The sequence below is a fragment of the Suillus paluster genome, assembly GCF_016628075.1.
Source record: "Suillus paluster strain FC165 chromosome Unknown EDB91scaffold_54, whole genome shotgun sequence".
NCBI lineage: Eukaryota > Fungi > Basidiomycota > Agaricomycetes > Boletales > Suillaceae > Suillus > Suillus paluster.
Window position 1 is genome coordinate 213,109 of NW_024537614.1, and position 18,320 is coordinate 231,428.

At 48.4% G+C, this 18,320-nt stretch overlaps 7 protein-coding genes across 7 annotated transcripts; 4 read left to right on the plus strand and 3 right to left on the minus strand.

The window, feature by feature from the left end:
• Window positions 1-663: 663 nt before the first annotated feature.
• EDB91DRAFT_647618 (Chloroperoxidase) lies at window positions 664-1,955 on the minus strand. Its single transcript, XM_041327982.1, has 2 exons — window positions 1,575-1,955; window positions 664-1,518 (listed from the first exon to the last, which is right to left on the minus strand). Exons 1-2 carry the CDS (start codon window positions 1,766-1,768, stop codon window positions 909-911), a joined length of 804 nt encoding a protein of 267 aa, XP_041174262.1. The 5' UTR covers window positions 1,769-1,955; the 3' UTR covers window positions 664-908.
• Window positions 1,956-4,006: 2,051 nt separating this feature from the next.
• EDB91DRAFT_1149657 (uncharacterized protein) lies at window positions 4,007-5,113 on the minus strand. The gene is made up of 3 exons (XM_041319374.1): window positions 4,481-5,113; window positions 4,196-4,429; window positions 4,007-4,143 (listed from the first exon to the last, which is right to left on the minus strand). Exons 1-2 carry the CDS (start codon window positions 5,053-5,055, stop codon window positions 4,357-4,359), a joined length of 648 nt encoding a protein of 215 aa, XP_041174263.1. The 5' UTR covers window positions 5,056-5,113; the 3' UTR covers window positions 4,007-4,143; window positions 4,196-4,356.
• A 33-nt stretch (window positions 5,114-5,146) lies between these two features.
• On the plus strand, window positions 5,147-6,695 carry EDB91DRAFT_1149658 (uncharacterized protein). The gene is made up of 7 exons (XM_041319375.1): window positions 5,147-5,312; window positions 5,369-5,451; window positions 5,509-5,642; window positions 5,694-5,768; window positions 5,828-6,018; window positions 6,079-6,280; window positions 6,331-6,695. The coding sequence occupies exons 1-7, from the start codon at window positions 5,251-5,253 to the stop codon at window positions 6,511-6,513; spliced, it is 930 nt and encodes a 309-aa protein (XP_041174264.1). The 5' UTR covers window positions 5,147-5,250; the 3' UTR covers window positions 6,514-6,695.
• Window positions 6,696-8,145, plus strand: EDB91DRAFT_1149669 (HAD-like domain-containing protein). Its single transcript, XM_041319376.1, has 3 exons — window positions 6,696-7,045; window positions 7,106-7,579; window positions 7,633-8,145. The coding sequence occupies exons 1-3, from the start codon at window positions 6,772-6,774 to the stop codon at window positions 7,764-7,766; spliced, it is 882 nt and encodes a 293-aa protein (XP_041174265.1). The 5' UTR covers window positions 6,696-6,771; the 3' UTR covers window positions 7,767-8,145.
• Window positions 8,146-9,574: 1,429 nt separating this feature from the next.
• Window positions 9,575-11,314, plus strand: EDB91DRAFT_1348877 (uncharacterized protein; the record flags this gene model as incomplete). Its single annotated transcript, XM_041325993.1, has 5 exons — window positions 9,575-9,728; window positions 9,787-9,842; window positions 9,906-10,632; window positions 10,757-11,007; window positions 11,063-11,314. 5 exons carry the CDS (start codon window positions 9,575-9,577, stop codon window positions 11,312-11,314), a joined length of 1,440 nt encoding a protein of 479 aa, XP_041174266.1.
• Window positions 11,315-11,437: 123 nt separating this feature from the next.
• Window positions 11,438-15,965, minus strand: EDB91DRAFT_1149677 (uncharacterized protein). The gene is made up of 7 exons (XM_041319377.1): window positions 15,354-15,965; window positions 14,642-15,067; window positions 14,398-14,586; window positions 14,220-14,340; window positions 13,061-14,167; window positions 12,426-13,006; window positions 11,438-12,374 (listed from the first exon to the last, which is right to left on the minus strand). Exons 1-7 carry the CDS (start codon window positions 15,719-15,721, stop codon window positions 11,549-11,551), a joined length of 3,618 nt encoding a protein of 1,205 aa, XP_041174267.1. The 5' UTR covers window positions 15,722-15,965; the 3' UTR covers window positions 11,438-11,548.
• Window positions 15,966-16,092: 127 nt separating this feature from the next.
• On the plus strand, window positions 16,093-17,983 carry EDB91DRAFT_1149688 (uncharacterized protein). The gene is made up of 6 exons (XM_041319378.1): window positions 16,093-16,251; window positions 16,305-16,530; window positions 16,562-17,012; window positions 17,073-17,204; window positions 17,254-17,630; window positions 17,689-17,983. The coding sequence occupies exons 1-6, from the start codon at window positions 16,142-16,144 to the stop codon at window positions 17,848-17,850; spliced, it is 1,458 nt and encodes a 485-aa protein (XP_041174268.1). The 5' UTR covers window positions 16,093-16,141; the 3' UTR covers window positions 17,851-17,983.
• Window positions 17,984-18,320: the final 337 nt, after the last annotated feature.

Consider the following 18,320-nt stretch of genomic DNA (forward strand, 5'->3'; position numbering starts at 1 on the left):
GCTCGGGGACATATAATATATATGAATATATACATAATACTTGAATGCACCTCTCCAATCGAGCCTAATTACCGAATTCCGAAATCCTTGGCAACATGCCAGCGGCGATCAACTTGATGGAGAGCCAGAAGCTTTGGTCCAATGTCTCAATGTTCTCCTTATTATCTCTGCAGCTCGAGAGTCGTCGGTGCTAGCCTTGTCATGAACGTTTTGCGTTTCGGTCACGAGACTCGTTGTGTACGCACGCTTGCTCATTGGTACTTAGTCAAAGTCAGTCGGATTCCTCCTTTTTCCTTTCCAACGTCGTGCTGGTCTTTTCTCTCAGGTACTATCTAGCATTAACGATGTATTAGTACTCATAAAGGTCTTTTCTCTCAGCATTCAGGTCATTGTTGGTTGTGTTTGAGTCGCGCTTCGATTCTGAGACGTCTGACAAGCCTTTGTCATGGTGGACGCCTGCGGGTACGAGAGGTGAAGGTTAACGTTGAACGTTGATGTAGCGAGATCATGTATTTGATTAGTGGCCATCACATATGACATGTCGAAGCCAAAGCCCGAATCTCCTTGATATTTGCGATGGAAATGAATCGATGACATTTCGGGCTTCAAGCTTTCAAGTCTTAGATCTTACTGTTCGTGATCCGGCAAGTACGATTGGCCAAGGTCGTCTGTAAAGTCGCTGAACCAATTGATCCTGTGAAAGCATAGCGATATATTGACAATGGTGTGAGTGTAACTGTGATGTAACCGAATGAAACAAGTATGGGATGATATTAACAACACTCATAATCCGTGATATAGTACCTTTGTATTGAACAACAGATATACCGATGGGTATAATAAATACGAATATTAATAAAGCCACAGAACATTGGACGAAGACAAGTGAAAGAGACAGGAAACCAACCCTATAGATGCGACTTCTCTGGCGTCTGAGATAGCTGTTGCGCTTTGACCTGTCTCATGTGGTCCCTGACATACTTCGTCATCTTGTACGTCTGGTACAAGCCCTGAGTGTGATCCGGCTTCCACCCTGCAGGTAGACGTTCATGACGCATCCACTCGTGTAATGCGCTCATGTTGACTCCGTTCGTCGCCGCGTCCTTGCCACCTAGGACTCCAATAGCAATGGCGATTTCACCCCGAGCTATCTCGGCATGTACAGCATCCAACTCTCCGCACTCTATTTCTCTCTTGATACGGATGCGCGCGGCATCCTCGAGAGTCATTCGGTTCGGGAGCACCTTTCCGCCCTCTGCACAAAGGGCTGCTAATAGCCTCTTGTCCACCCTGGTGGGCGCATATTCGGCACCGTTGGTGTCGTCTTTGTGTGCAAGTGATGCATTATGCTCGATCAGGTTATGCCGAGCGAGATCTGAGAGCGAAATGGATCTGTACTGCCCGAGTAGCAGCACACTGCCAAACGATAAGAGGCAGGCTAGCACTGTCGAGAGGTTGTAGCCGCTTTTTAGTCCGCGAACAAGGTCCATTACACCAATGTTCTTTCCATCTCGTGGCCTAGACGATAGATTATTAGTTCTGATGTGTCTTAGGTTCCGAAATGTAGTACTCACAAGTAGCCATGATTAGCTAGGGCATTCAGCGCCGGACATGGTGATCTTACGTCCCCAGTCTGCGCGGGACAGAATTCGTGCGTTTGGCCCGTGACTGGACACGAGCCTTGTGCGTGTTCATGATGCGAACTTGTAGAGGTTTGTGTGGTGGAAGATTTGGAAGACATGATGTGACTGCTCGTAACTGCTGCCATTGATGATCTGTGAGTGATTGGATTGATCTGTGGTCTGCTTGGCTTTATAGGTGTTAAACGAAGCAAGGGGAACGGTGGGATCGCAAGGGGCAAGGGAAATGGAAAGGGCAAGGGAAAAGGGGTGGGGGTAAACGAGTCTAGACTCTAGACAAGTTACAATCTTCAACGGGTGCAAGTAAGTAGCGACGTTTATCGGGCCCTGATAAACGCTATATATGTGTCTAGATGGCAGGGTTCCTGTAGTTCCTGTGTGACTTTGTGACTCTAACGTACGAGCACAGATAAGATGGCTTCCTCGGGGTTGATATGACGACTGGCCTGCAGGCTGTGGTTTTATACACTTGGCGAGGTGTAAAACATTTCGAGATCAACATATAGACTCACATTCTTCGGCGCGGTACCGCCAGTAGTAGACTTGATGACGTTGCAACTACAGCCACTGACCAGGGCGATGCGCGTGAAAATTGGTAGGAATGCAGCCACGCTTTGCTGTGAAAAGGGCTTCTTGAAGCCAAGACGCCCAGGCCTGGTAAAGCATATACACGAGCCTAGAGTCACAGAACTTCAAATGTCACAGCCTTCACTAATTTAGGCGACCGCCCATCGGCAGACTTTCGCCTCCACTGCCCAAGCGTTAACGGCCATGACTCATCTCCGTGATCAGTTGACCAAATTCCCCAGCCAATTGTATCGACCGTGGATGCATCGATGAGGTACGTATCGTGCAAATGAGAGAAAGTATCTACTATTGTGGAGGACTCGCGCGATACTCAAGGGAATACCTATGTGCTCTCTGTAGCACAGGGATTCGGCCCTGTTTCCGCGATATTCAATTGTTGTATGAGTGGTATGGAATGCTGTAACTTTGCAAATTTTGATGCGCTCAGCTAACGCCCGCATCGCCTCGCACCGCTTTTGTAGATCACAATCTCCTGGCCCTGCAGGCGCATCATTAATTATCAAAGGTCAAAGCCTCTGACAATCATGACGAGGCTTCATTCGGAGGCCACCATGTGGAGTAGGTTGTTAATTGAACCCCTTGATTGTCATACGTGTCCACACCGCCCTGTCTGCTTTCCCATGGCTGAATCTTGATTTGCGCTCATACTTATTAAACTTATTCTTACCCGCCCGGAAATAGCACCCTCCGATATCCTGATCTCACGCGATCAATCTTTGAAATGAATACTGACGGTGAGCAGCCTTCTCGAGAGCGGTGTTCTCTAGGCAGTGTAGGCAGCATATAACACTCTTGCTTCTTAGATACGGAAGTTTCCGATCGTTCTGTGGATTTTTACTTCGAACATGTCGAAGTTAATAAGTTTCTCGAATCTGGTACTTCTTTACGCACTAGAAAGTACTTATCGTCGCTTTATTTTGTGTGTGGTCAGTTCCCTGATCACTTCAGCTTTTGTCCAGCCTTGTTCCATGGCAACTCTGCTTCTCTTGCGCTAGATATCTGAACTCCCGGTTAGACTAGAGAAGGGAGAAATTTATGGAACTCGAACCCAAAACACAGACGTGATTCGATATTCACTTATCAGCTTGCGTCATGCGATGTTCGCATGCTCATAGATACTCATCCTTCAACATTTGACTGTCTGAATTAGTCTCCAGCTGGCCGCAGCAAGTCCAGATCCTGGTGTCATTGGGAAAGTCGAGTGTGATCTGAGAGATGCAAGCGCAAGGCGTAGTATGTCGACAATCCCCGATCATGGAATGGAAACTGGTGCACAAATCTTAAACATCATACATAATGAATGATTCTTGTGGGTGCCATCGTTGATACTGGGCGCAGATCTAGTGGTTCACCTAAGTATAACTTACGTAGCCGCAGTCAATGTTCAGTGCTGCTTCAAGCATCACAATCTCTCGTTGGAATATGTAGTCCTGAACATCGTTTGGGACCTGAGAATTTGTCATGTTCCTGTATAGGCTTGTTGGCACGGGGAACTACGAGGACGGGGTGCCCCGGATCTCGCATGAAAGATATGAACTTCGTTCACGTCTGGAGAGCGGCTCTTGCCGGTCTGATTCCCTTGATATGAATTTCGGTTTGAAATGCTTCTGCCCAATCATGCGCAATTCATATTCATAGTCAGGTATGCTAAAAGCAGTGTTAAAAGCGTGATTGGCAGGCCTTTAGGAGAAATCCCGGGGCTTGTTCTGCTGACAACCGAAACTATTGAGCTATGAAACACATCAGAAAGCATAGGGTATGTGAGGCGAAACACCGACATGGTAAATTAAAGCCCGACCAGAATATCCTGTCAATCTACGCACAGCTTGCGTATAGCAGCTGGTCCCCGGTAAAACATATTACTACTCTGTATCAGTCTCAACCACTGCCTTAGTCAAAACCCGGCGTCGTTTCTCTGGAGAAGGGTGTATAAGCAGGCTTCAGGTACGAGTAGGAAGTGTTCTCACTTGGTGGCCTTCGTATACGCACAGTGGGTTGCTGAAGAAAGGCGTCCTCGTGCCTTTCTGAGAATTCAGCCAAAATGGATGTACGAGATTCAATGCGCCCAATTCTTGACAAAGCTGACGGGCGGTGGTCAATATGAAACCGGAGAGAAACTTGAGAAATATTAAATACCGATATCAAGAGCCGTGGATGGGCCATATATTGAAGACAGGCGCTTGTGTGCTGCAGAGACGACGCTTGCGAAGAATTGTAAGTATCAGCGAGCCTCATGAAAGACGGTAGCTCACGATCTGTCTAGAGTCATGCCCGATATTAAGACTCTAAGGACCCCTTCCCAATTAAATGCCCACATCCTATTTTGCATACTATCTGCTACAGCTGGCCGCTGTTCGAGAATGGAGTCCAGAACGCATACCAGGACCTTGGTGGCTTGCCAGACCAGGGCTTGGAAGAGACTTGGTGACAAAGGATCCAATTCCTCGTCGTCAGCTTCCTCCGTATCATCATGAGATTCCGATTTGTAGATGCCATGTCCTCGAGATCGACACTTAGTTTTGAGCTGATGAGCGACCGTTTCGGCAATAGATTTAACTTCGTCTTCAACCCGCCATTCCGGAATGGAGCAATCTATCAAAGGCCAGGTAGTCCAAGTATCTCTTGATTTTGGCTTTCCCTTGCCTTGACGGGCATTTTCAAGATCGACACTGCGTTGAGCGTTACCATGGCTGTATAATTGGCGAGTGAGATTGAGGATGTGATTTGTGCGGATCGTCTTGATTAACATGGCGTGTTCTGTGAGTTCCGCATGGAGTGCAGCGGGGACGCGCCCCCTCTTCCGCGCACGCTGTGATTTGTTCTGCATATTTGCTGCATGCAACTGTCTCTATTTTTTAGACGTAATCACAGACAAGGCTTAAGTAGGTTGTTTTTCTATGTTTACCTTTAGCGCTCCTCGATGACATCACATCATTGATGCTTCCATGAACCACCGTTGTTTGCTTCTTGCAACCATCTACTGTCAACAACACAAGAGTTTTACAACGTTACATCCTGTGTCATGGATTCATTGCCTCTCGATATTTCTCATCCCGCAGTGAGGGATTACCTGTCCCTTGTGAGGTGTGTATCGTATCTCAGCCCCTCTGGACCACAATGGTAATGAATTAGTTGCACAGGCTGCAGGTCCTCACTCCTTTGTCACTTCTGATAAACATCGCGGCACTAGTTGTGTGCTCGGTTATTGTCAAGCCTTCAGTCGGCGAGCATCCTACTTATGCTTCGTTACTTTTGGAGTTCTCATTCCGTTGGTGTTTAGGGTCCATCATCAAGTTGCACCCTACATCAATATCTCCTTCACCAAGCCTCATCGCCGCTTATGTAGTCGCTATTTTTCTTGGACAAATAGGCTACTGCATATTGCTTGTCATGGCCAGGAAGCCGGAGACGAAGGTGAGCAACGCATTGTCTATGAGTGCTTGAGGCGTTCTTAGCATACTACAGACAACGCTTGTGAAGGGAGTTGGGCTTTCCCTCGTTTTTGCAAACTGGTTGATGGCTCTTTGGGTCATAACTTGGGTACGTTGTACATATACTTGATATAGAGAACCTTGAACCAATCCGCTATGCGCGAACAGGTCCTTGAGTTTTTCTTGCTCTCCACGATACTTCTTGGGTTTCTCGTTCTATGTTTATTGTATTCGAACATCACGCTTCTCATATATCATCCGCCCACGTACTCCCGCCCTCTTGACATGGCGCTGATTCACGCCCCACTACGTTTCTTCCTCGTTCTTCCTCTATCATTGCTGTTTCCCTATTCACTATTGTAGGCGTTTTGTCTTTGAAGGTGAGAGAAGTTGCATAACTGATTGTATATACCTTTCAGCATTACATTGGGGTTGTTCTACTCGCCCGGCAACCCCGAAGATTACGGAAGTTTTGCGTGGCCTGGGTTTGGAGTCACATTTGGTGCAAATCTCGTCGGCCTGATCGTAATACTGATGCACCGTGATGTTGTGTGGGCTGTCGCAGCTACTTGGATTTGTGCAAGTATATGGAGCGCGAGGCCAAAACCTGCACCTGTTTATGTGAGCCGAATTATATGACATTCTTGCTTGATTTTTGACTTTTTATTTAGATTACCGTTATTTTGTTCACGGTACTTCACCCCCTGGCCCTCCTTGGAACACTCCTCTACCGCCGACTTACCAATCGAGAAGGGAGAATTGCACTACCCAATGATGAAGAACATGATACAGCATCATCGGGTAGGCGTGGACCGCGAGAGGTGGATGCTGAAGTTCTCTGGGGTTCTAGCTGAGTAGTGAGTAGGACTTTTTTTTCTTCTTGGTCAGGACGCTATGTGATCGTTGCGTTTGGTTTCATTCCTGTTGGATTACATACATACTGCATACAAAGGGCAAACTGGTAGCGAGGCAATACTTACGAGAGCATTTGGCCGCACGTGATCGAGATGGTAGTCTAGACCGTCTGGCGTCACAACGTTGCTAGTCACCAACGTGAACCGCAGTTCTATCACCATCATTGATAACGATAAAGCAACGCGCCCACTTCCACCATGGCTGAAAAAGCAAGACCAATCATCCGTGCATTGCTCATAGACATTTCTGGCACACTGATGATTGGATCGATGCCCACGCATCGAGCTGTTCAAGCTCTTGCTGAGTTGCGGCGCGCTCGGTTCCCCTTCAGGTTTTGTAGCAACACCAGCAAAGAATCTACCTCAGTCCTTCAGAAGAAGATGCTAGATGCTGGATTTGACGTGCAAATAGGTGAATCGCAAGAACTGTGGACCAGCCTTAAGGCGGTACGGAATCTTATCCGGACAAGGGGTCTCAGAAGGTAGCGATCAATCCTGGTATGCAACTACTTGAAGCTGAAGCCGTTTCAAGGCCGTATTTCCTCTTGTCCTGAGTCCGCTAAAGATGAATGCATTTCCGCAGGACTGTACGATCCTAACGTCCCCTATGACGCGGTAATTGTTGGCTTGGCTCCTACGTTCTTCAACTATGATCATCTCAACTCCGTATTTCGCATCCTTGTTGGGGAACATGATTCGCAGAAGCGGTGCAATGAGGATCCGAAACCATCGATTCCCCTCATCGCCTTACACAAAGCCAGATTCATAGAATCCTCGGGCCGTGGGCTTGCGCTTGGTCCAGGACCATTTGTCGCCGCTCTGGAAAATGCTACTGGAAAAGAAGCCGAGGTGCTTGGAAAGCCGAGTAAAGCTTTCTTCCAAACGGTGATTGAGAGCCTCGATTGCGAGGTTGACGGTCCTGACGAATGCATTGCGGTGATCGGCGACGATATTCAAACAGACCTTGGGGGCGGCGCCATGGACCTACGTCTATGGAGGATCTTAGGTACTGACTTGAGCAAGTTGCCGTGCCAAGAGTTGATTAATGTGGATTCCCAGTGAAGACAGGAAAATACCGAGCAGGGGATGAATCCAAGGATGGTGTCCATCCTCCCGATGAAGTCTGTGATTCGTTCGCAGATTTTGTGGACAGCTTATTGTCTGCTCATGACGCAGGACCTTCGAAAGAGTAATTCTAGTGCTCTTTCCCTTTAAATAGAAAGTGTACCGCTCCTGCTTTGCTAACGCGGTACCGATGATGCCTAGATCAGAAGTGCTAAATGTGTTTCTAGTGTCAGTTACCAGGCCGAGCACATGGTCTCGCATGGTTCAATGATGGTTTTCCCACTGATTTTATTTTATTTTTTTGGGATGGGATTCTGCAAGGTTTTCATCGCTAGCTGTTGTCGGTATTGGCAACTGTTTGATCGATAACGCAATTAAAGACTTAATGCAGTGAAAATCCGGCCATCCAACCGGCGGCAAGCATGTGCCCTGTCGATCTCAACGGCGAGTTCCCACAATAGTAAGAGAATATTAAACATAGCAGGACTAAGAAGGAAAGCCACCGCGCCAATCCGAAAATCAGTGTCACAGTTGCGGGCATAGTTAATTTATAGACAAGCGGATCGGTTTATTTTCGGCGGTGGCCATCATCCTATTAATCCACCATGAATCCACCGTGCAACCCCCATGACCAAGAGTCCGCTTGGAGCGCTAGTAGATCGGAAGCTACGATTTTACATCCGACGTGTGCGTAGGACCGCGGATAAAATCCACTGGGGGACATCTACTTTGTTGTTGACACAGACTCTATCGTTAGTATTTACCCTGTGGTGTGCAAACTCTATGTCCACGGATGTAAGAGGACAGTATCACCTCGGAGAGGGTTGGCGCAAGTCATGTGGACGTAAATGGTGATGAAAGGTGACCACGATCTGTGGCCACTGTCAAATAAATGTATTAAGAGTGAGTCACTGTAGAACCGAAGGGGTGCAGGTGAGGACCAGTACCATCGTGCGAGAGTGGCCTGTATAGGTATAGCAGAAATGAAGACACGTACTGTAGAAAAATTGCGTTAGGTGTGCTGTGAGAAGGGGGAGGTATTAGCGGGCCATTTCAGGAATGAGAATCAGGATAGGTGTTGTACATTCTCAGCTGACGATAAGATCGGCGGATAAGTACATAAGTAAGGAGATTGAGAGAGAAGGTATATGCGGAGATCAGAGATCAAAAAGGGGAAAGGATCATCGTATATAATAATGCGGTAAGTAAGGTGCGGTAAGGCGGATTTACGAAATTAGCGACCGGCGGCCGATTTAATATGGAATGAACAAGTCTGAAAATGACAAGATTTTCAGGAGGGAATTGAAAGAGCTGAGACATGATATTTTCTCCTAGTAGTGGATGATATTGAACATCTATTAGTACTACCGAGTTGATGAGATCGGGAAATCCGAGGGACGTACCAAGCACGGTCACGGGAGGTTCCAGAGCTATGCAATACTATATGAAAAGTATGAGTCATGATACTAAAATCGGATGTAGTTGTACTACCACATGTAGACATGGTCAACCGCGCTTGCTAGTGAGCTGCCATCTCGTGGCCTATGCTAGTAGTACACGAGTACTTTGCGTGTGTTGGTTAGAATGTTCAGGGTAAAGTGTACGCGATATGTCGGAGGATGTAATCGGTTCGGTTCTATTTCCCTATTCTGTAGATGACAAGGCTAATCTTTCACTCCAGATCCCGTTCGCTTCAACGTTTCTTTATTATTATCTTATCGATATATACACAATATTTTATTGTAAACGGTATTTTCTATGAATCCCGAAAACTGATCCTGAATTCTAGGATTCACTATTCCTGCTGCGTCCACGGTGATGTCCATTACAACAAGCTAATCCTCGGCGCTCGCATCAAAGGGCGCTCGGCCCTTCTTTAGAACACCGCATTTCATCACCCATTTCAGGTTCTTCCCTCATTCGTTTATATATAAATATGGCCTCAAATCCTTTTAGCCCCCAAAGCCCACAGCAGGTGCAACCACCCTTGACTGCGCATCCGCTCGCCCTCGCAGTCTTTAAAGACCCTAACAATCAAATCATGTCCCACCAGAGTGTACCACTCCCTAGCATACGCGACATCTTCCCCGGTACCCCACTTTCTTATTCTCTAGTTTTATAACCCACTCACTCTTCTCCGATGTCTAGAAATTTCCATTCGGACACAGACTTTGTCTCAGGACTCTGATTTATCACTAACTTCTGTGAGGATACCGACCTTAGCTTTACACGGTCGATCTTAGCTCATACTCTTAATTATTCACCAGGATCAAATCCGCCGCGGCAGTATAGCTCGTCACCGCGGTCCAAAACCGTATCGTCCGGTTGATTCGGCACTAGAACATACATCCTCCGTCATTCGTAGTCTCCCATCTCCACCCCCATCTAGCTCCAGTTCAGAGTCTGCCCCGAATCGTCAATTATCATATCGTACACCACAGGGTTTAGACACTCTTCCAACTGCCGCTAGTTATTCCTTCAATGTCCTTCGTGCTGACCCTGTCACTTCCTCACTCGAGCATGTCGCTTCTAGCACTAAGTTGCGTAGTCGCGGATCATCATCCTCTCAGGGAAATCCAGGGGCGGGGATCGCTAATGGATCGACACCAGCTTTCCGCGTTTCTATGACTTCCTTTGTTCCCCCTCGGCAGTCACAACAACGCCATAAACACAGATCACCTGATGCTGTATATGCTCCCCAAAGCCCACGGAACGATGCCTTCAAGGTCCCTAGTCCAACCCAACATCTTCAAGACACCAGACCACAGCCTTCGTCTTCCGTCTTGTCCTTTTCTGTATCAGACCCTCCTAATTCTGCATCCACTGTCATGACAAATGACGGAAGGAGACCATACCTAAAATCATCTGACCACCTAAGCACGATGCTGCACGGAGAAGGGCGCGGTAAGAAGCACCAGTGTCCTCATTGCGGCAAGCGCTTCAATCGCCCCAGCAGTATGAAGATCCACGTAAACACGCACACGGGAGCAAAACGTACGTTTATATCTGATTATCTCGGCGTCGTCCGTCTTAAAGACAAATCGTGTTTGCCTCGTTGCATCACTTCTTCATTCGTCCGCAACGCCCCACGAAGACACAAGCTGACATCCACTTATAGCATATCAGTGCCCATATCCAGGCTGTGGCCGCGAATTTAATGTCAACTCCAACATGCGTCGCCATTGGCGAAATCACACGAGACTGTCTGCGGGCCATTTGGCTGACATGGATGGGCGTGGTCCATGTGACCAATCGCCGTTCCCTTCGGATAGGTTGGGGCACGGTCAATCGCTAGCCTCGCCACCCGCAACAGACTCGGAAGAATCAGATGACGATCTTTCTGACGACGATTCCCACTACGCAATGGATGTGTACGAGGGCTGCAGTAAAGAATTCAAGGAGGTTAATCATCGTGGTGGATCAGGGTCGCACAGAAACTCGTTTTGGTCGCGATCGCCTTCCCCAACCCGAAGAACTTCCACTTATAGTTATCCCCGCCCACGTCCGCCTTCTCATCTCGGCCCGTCGCCACCGCACGCCACAGAGTACCTTTATAGACCATCAAACCCAGCCTACGTTCGCTCTTGCACAGATTCACGGGTTTCCACAGCTCTACGACCTGCATTCCCGTGTGACACGTCGGGTCGCGCCGTCGGAAGGCACAATGGTGTCTTGACTCGTTCGTAATATTTTAGATTGGCATATTTCTTGTTTCTCGTTGGTCGCCGCCCATGCTCACTACATACCAACACGTGTATCACTTGATATCACCACCATCATGTAGCATTTATCTTGGATTGCAAACAAAGTTCACTAGTTTCATTTGACCGCGTGTTACATGACAGATAGTACACATTACAAACGTAGGTAGTAGTAAGCATCAGGAAGCGCAGCACCACCAACGTGGTAGCTACCAAAGCTGTTGCCTATTCGCCCTCCTTTGCTCCGCTTGGATTGCCGGTGTCTGCTCCTCGTCCAAAAATCCAACAACATCGTCAAACTGCTCTGCTTCGTCCACGGCGAGCTTGTCCTCTTCTGTCCAACCATGCCATAATTCCGTGCCTTCGTCGCACGGCTCATCATCGGTGGGAGGCGTATCGATCGAGGGGTCAGTGGCGTCTCCGCCCCTGGACGTACAGTCATCCACAACGTCATCATCTGGCTCCATTCCCGGGAACACCACATCTTCATCATGCTCATCAAACTCCAGAGGAACAGATGCCGAGACTCTACTTTCTGGTCGAGAAACAAGCTGTGGAGAACGAACTCGATTGATCTCCCTTCGGATGCGACCAAAGCTTTCCCCGACGCCCTCGGTGATGTTCGACGTCATGGCGCGGATGGGAATGGGGTTCTTGAAGGACCGTGGTTTCAGACCTGGCGCCCCGTTCGGAAGCATGGGGATAACAGACCGAGATGAACGTGGGTAGTCCATATCGGCAGATATAGCAGATGCGATTGGTTCGTCAAAGGAAGATGCCGTTCGTCCCATATCGCGGGGAGAGAACCCCTCGACAAAGGACTCTCCAGTGCCTGCAGAATATGCACTAACTTCGACCTCCTTGCGCACTTCGATCTTGGTCCCTGTCATGTCTAGTTGATGGCGGCGAATGAGAGCGTGGTAATCTTCACCCAAAGTGCAAAAGCTGAATTGGTGAGCGAGATAGATGCAACGAGGTACCAAACTCGGTGATCTGGAACATGTAGACAGCTCCGCGTGTGCAAGGGAGCTAACACTGATACAATCCGCGTTAGAATCTGAGTGACTTGTTGATAGAAGGGCATACTTGGCATTGTGCGTTCGTCCCGGAGATCTTGCGCTCAAATGTTGCACGTGTTTAACTTCGCTCCAATCTCGGTGCCGTCTGAGCTGCCAAGTAGCGATCATAGTGTCCCGCCCATGTAATTCGCTAGCTGCTTCCAACATCATCTGGGTTAGACCAGAAGTCTTTGTCGATGTGATGCCACGATTCTGTGGCGATGAGCTGAGACGACCAGTGGTGCCTGTTCCGGGAAGTGACATGCTCGTCGGCAAGTTGGCCAATGAATACGAAAACGTGCCCGCATCCCGAGGACGCTGTTCAAGCATGACACGTCTCAAAGATAGCACACCATCGGAAGGATCAAATAGAAGAAGATCCTGGAAGTTGGCTGTCTTTCGCGTCCGAAGCGGAGAAGGCAGGTCAGATCGACTTGAGGACGTGCTGGGAGATGAAGTAATGGCAGAAGGTGGAGGCTGAAGGCTGGTAGGCAGTGGCGTGTCACTTGGAAGGAACGTAAAGGTGATTCCCGGCCAGACGCCGCTATGAGCGGACAGCTTGACGGATCTGAGACGCACAAGCGATGACAATTCAACCGATAATGGCTGCTAATACAATTTATGGGCCAAACCGAACAGGTCAGGAAGAGAAAGATTGCTTACGGCTTCGTTTGTATTCCGAACCCTGTTCTCCATATGGCTGCGCAAGTCAGGCTTACCGCCATATGGATTGATAGCAAAGACGTGAACTGTCGGTCTCTTAGTCCCGACAGCAACCCACCGCCCGTCCGGCGAAACCTCTATCTCATCAATGATGGCGCTTGTTCGACCTCTGCGTAGATTGTACATGTGCCATGGTGAACTCGGTTCGGCATTGGACTGTCGACCGACGAGTGCGGTTTCACGCTCGCCAGAATACTTCTTGGAGTCGACAGGGAGTAAAACACTAGGCGTAGGCCGGATCTGGAAGGTGCGAACAACTTGACCATCCCTAGGAGATACGAGCAAGGAGTTCCCATCAGGAGTAAACTTGAGAGCAGAGAAGGGCTGGTGCTTAAATGCGATGAATTCGGAAATGGTGCGTACGGACGGATTGTCTCTGGCCAAGAGGGAAGCCAGATCCAGTACTGTAATATGATGGCCCGGGGATAGGGTCGACGAATCTGCCTCCTCTTGTCGGTCTTGGGTATTTGGAAACAGCGCCGCCGATGGAGACGTAACTTCGCTCGTGTCTGCATGACCGCTGGTTGCCGCAGGAGCACTCCGTGAAAAGAAGAGGTTACTGACGCCACTCATCACTGATGACTGCCCCTGAGCAACGCGCGACTGATCTCCTCCCGCGCCCGCGCGAGATTTCGCATACTCCGCAGCAGCGGAATATGCCATTCCACCAAGGGACTTCACCCCGCTGAGGACGGTTCCCCCGACCTTGAGCGCAGTGGCATGAGATATTCCTAGGGTACTTGACGGGGAGCGGAGGTGCGTACGAGGCTGAGAAACGGCTCCGGCATGAGAGTCTGCTCTAGGGGGTGGGGAAGCATATGCCAAGATGCGATGAGAAAGGGCAAAGATAGGGACGGGGTGATCGTGAGAAGCGTTGTTAGTGTTGATGGAGTCTATCGCTGATAATGATACAGTGTTATTGGTATTGGCTTTATATGGAATTGATGATTGGGTGTAAGAATGAATAATAGCGAGAGAAGAAATAGTATGTAGCTCTGTAAAGGATGCTGAAGAAAGAATGTGTAGAGTTGGTGGATTTGTGGTACTCTGTCGTTCGTTAGTGAGCAAAGTCCGGTCAGTAGACAAGGTAAACACTTACGATAACAATGAAGTGTACACTTGAAGCAAAGGTTGACACATTATGAAACGGAAGATGCTTGATGACCTTGTGGGCCCGCAATGAATAAATAGACATCGTTGACTGATCTTTCGACCTAGAGCTGCACGTTCCGTTGATCAGAGGTGTATGTTATGTACTTAGCAGAAACTTGACGCACACTACACCAATCAAGGACCCGGAACTGTCAGAGTCACGCTCCCTAGAGGAGTGCGGGGTTGCAAGCACACCAGCAAAGGCAATAGACCCAAAAGGATAATCAGTAAGATTCAGAATCTCGGACACTGATCCCAGGATTGTGCAGTCCCAAATCTGAAGACCATTGGTATAGCCAAGGATAAGTATACGCCTGAATGATGACACATCTGTTACAATACCGTCTTGGCCTGAGACAATTGACGTACCGAGGTCGCGAACCATTCTCAATGAGGGTGTCCCAACGGGACCACATAATGGAGTCGCCTTCGGCAGCCGTAGGATAAGTCGTCAGGGGCTGGTCCGAGAATGTAGTTTCAGAGTCCTCGTCCTCAGAACCGAATATAGCAGGTTCATTGACGTCAGCTGAATCAAGTTGACCACCTGTTCTCATTCTCCAGGTCGACCGATTTCCGTCTATGCCAGTACCAAGAGGTTTTCTGGCCGTTGGGGAAACGATGGGTATCTTGGGACCTGGTGGAGACAGACTTGAGGGACCAGGAGGGGCCATGAAGCTACCGAAAGAAACAGGTTTCGATACCCGCGGCGGAGAGGGAGCAGAGGCAGGAACAGGAATGGAAGTCGGCACATAATTGCGCACAGTACGGGAGAAGGTTTCAAGCATGGTTGGTTCTCTAGAAGTATACAATCTCAGCTCTTTTGCCTTTTGTGTCTAATGAAAGAAAGGAGTCGGGGAAAATGAATGAGAAGTCAATGTATGGAATATAGGCGCACGTGGGTGTTTGCTGTGCTTGTCGATGGAATGTGTTAGGACACAGGAAAGTTGATGGGGGCATTAAGCGAGGATATAGTGTGACATGAAAGACAACACTAGGCCACGCCTTGCATTTCCTTCAAGTATGAAAGAGCTGCGGTGCCCCAAAATGTTCCGGTACAGACAAAGAAAGTGAAAGGGCTCACCGGGCAAGCACAGGAGATCGCGTGTGGCCAAGCGTTACTTGCTGAGATGTAAAATTGTCTTCTATTGGGGGAAGCTTAATAACATCTGAGCGCACAGGCGAAGGACGAGACTCTGGGGTTGCCAGAAGAAGGCCACCCTCATGTTTGATGGGTGAAATTTCGTCTTCTAATGCTACCACTGGAGGAAGGTCGAGTTGAATTTGAATAGTAGGATCAGGTGGTTCGTCTAGTTCGAGAACTAGAGGAGACTGTTCTGGAGACCAACTTGAAGTTGGAGAAGGAGAGTCGATAGGGAGGAGAGCTGGAGAGTAATTAGCAGGAGGACGAGCTGATTGACGGGTTGCATTTCGGTTCTTCCTCGATGGCATTAAGAGATGTGAAAGAAATAGTCCTCAGAAATGCTTTAGAAGATAGATAAGCAATGAAGTATGGACGGAGGTGGCGGCTTGGATGTCTTCAATGTTCTTGTAAATGAATGCAAGAACTAAATCAAAGATATACCAGAGATATATGAAAGAATATAAGAAATGAGTATAGTTCGAGAAAGACACTTGTTGTTGTTGATGGTGGCTTCAATGTACAGGAGAAGCGGATACCCTTCTTACCCAGAACCTGACACGAGTCACTATACCTGACTTTGCCTTTTCTGGTTCTGACGCCATGTACTGGTCCCGGGACTACCCGTCATTTACATTCGGTCCACGCGTGACTAAGTACCCTTGCTCAGTCGATGAGCTCGTCTGTTACTCCAAGTCGTCGTTCTACCTTTTCACAGCTTCTGCGCTCGTATGCTTATACTCCAATTGATCCTTCACCAAAGAGGAAACGTGCTCTCACCTTACCTGGAGATAGTGATACCCTTCCAGCTACTAGCAAAAAGCCTCGGGCTTCGAAGAAGGTATCTGAGCAGCATGTCTCTCATCCAACAGCAGGCCAATCCAAGCGTCCCAGGAGTAAATCCGCAGCTACCGGTCAGCAGGTTCACGCAGGAGAGACTTCTATCTCAGGCAAGAGTGTTTCTGCCAGTGAACGCAGGCGCAGCGGTCCTCGCAAACTGCTTGATGCAGTAGAAATTGTTGTCAAGTCTGAGCATGCAGACCCACCGCTGTTGATGCGTGACGAATTAGTAAAGGTGCGGAAGAGGGCGAACAAGAAGCGCAAGCTCCAACCTACTTGTGTCCGTTGATGCTTCTCGTCAAACGCACCAGCCTCTCGCAAAGGACGATGTATGTGTCGAGCCACCAGACGTGGAGATGAAGATTCCAATCACCAGATGCTACCTGACGCCTATGCCTGGTGAAGTGCGGTCTACAATCCCTACCATGACACCCTCTTCCCAACCTCGAAAACGTCGCAAGGTCGAGACTCCTATCGTATCACTCCTCCAGTCTACCACTTTAACCAGTAAATCAAAGACGATAAAAAAGGTGTCTACGCAAACAGACGTCATCCATAGAACCAGCCCAGATACCACCACCCCGATAACTTCGAAATATTTTTCTAATGTCACACAACTTGGCAAGTCATGGGTGCCTTCTTTTTTTCCGTCGGAGGACCTCTTCACACACAAGAATATGTCCGCGTTTCCGACTTACCATCAAGATCTTTTCAACGATCTCATTGGATACATCGCAAATGCCAAGCCGATCTTGATACAAGGTGCTTCTTTCGCGATGTCTCTTACCAGTATTTTTGATCTGTCCTGACTTATCATTTCAGAAGCTGTTTCTGATAATCCATGGCAGCTCTTGATCGCCGTAAAGCTACTGAACGTGACTACTGGTCGATACGCTATTCCTGTCTTTTGGAAGCTCATAAACCATTGGCAAACTCCTCGGGACATGATCGAGGGTAGGCTCGATATTCCAAACTCTAGTATGAATTCTGAATTCGTAACAAGCTGATAATGACGAGCTCGTGAATATTCTACGTCCACTGGGCCTTTACAACAAACGGGCAGCATGGCTAAAGGAGATGTCCCAACGATATCTAGATGATCCTCCTACCGACGTTCTTCGTCCATCCAACTGTCGCGTAGAAATTCCTGCAAGACGTAAAATCACCGCTCCGACCTATGTGAATCCGAGAAAACGTAAAAGTCCTGGATCCGCGAAAAGGACCCGCAAAACGACCATACCATATCCGCCCACGCCCGTCTCACATTATCCAGGCGTGGGCCGGTACGCCCTGGATTCGTACCGAATATTCTGCACGAGCTACGAGAGCGAAGAGTGGAAAGAGGTCATGCCTGAAGACAAGGAACTGATCCGATATCTGGTGGGTCATCTTTCTATCACCACGTGGCTGACTTCACCTGATCTGTATTTATCTACAGCGATGGAAGTGGGCCTATGATGAGAGGAAGATATGGTATCCTGATGGCGTCGGCGTCGTTAAAGATGTCGACATCCCTTATCTGCTCATCCTGGTGGATGAGTTAATGGAAGAACTTGAGCCTGATGAATTTTGGGGCCCGAAAGATTTTATTAACGGCTGAATGAGTGATGGTGTGATAGAGATGAGTTGATTCGTTGCTGTATATTTTGCTTAATCTAGTGTATAGGGTACAGCTACTTATTGTATATTCACATAGTCTTCGGAACGCGAACAGGGATGATGATAAGGGATGATAGCAAGCGAAAGTAAAACGCAATACAGCCGTAAACGAATTTCTTCCGCAATGGCGCGATGTCGTATCTGGCCGAGTGGCGACACTGTCACGCTGCTGGCAAAGACAACACTGCCAAGCTGTCGCTGACAGCCGACGCCGCTGCCAGACCCTTCTCTGAGGACTCAAGAGCCCGACGAGCTCAGGGCCTTGTCACATCGGGATTACTTCGCCGAGGAAATAAAAAGGCGAGAGCGCATTTCAATTACAAATCGAACAGATAAGAACAAAATGAAAATCCACGACATCCCAATTAATCAACAAACTATCATTAATTTACGAATGAACGAGGATTGGTC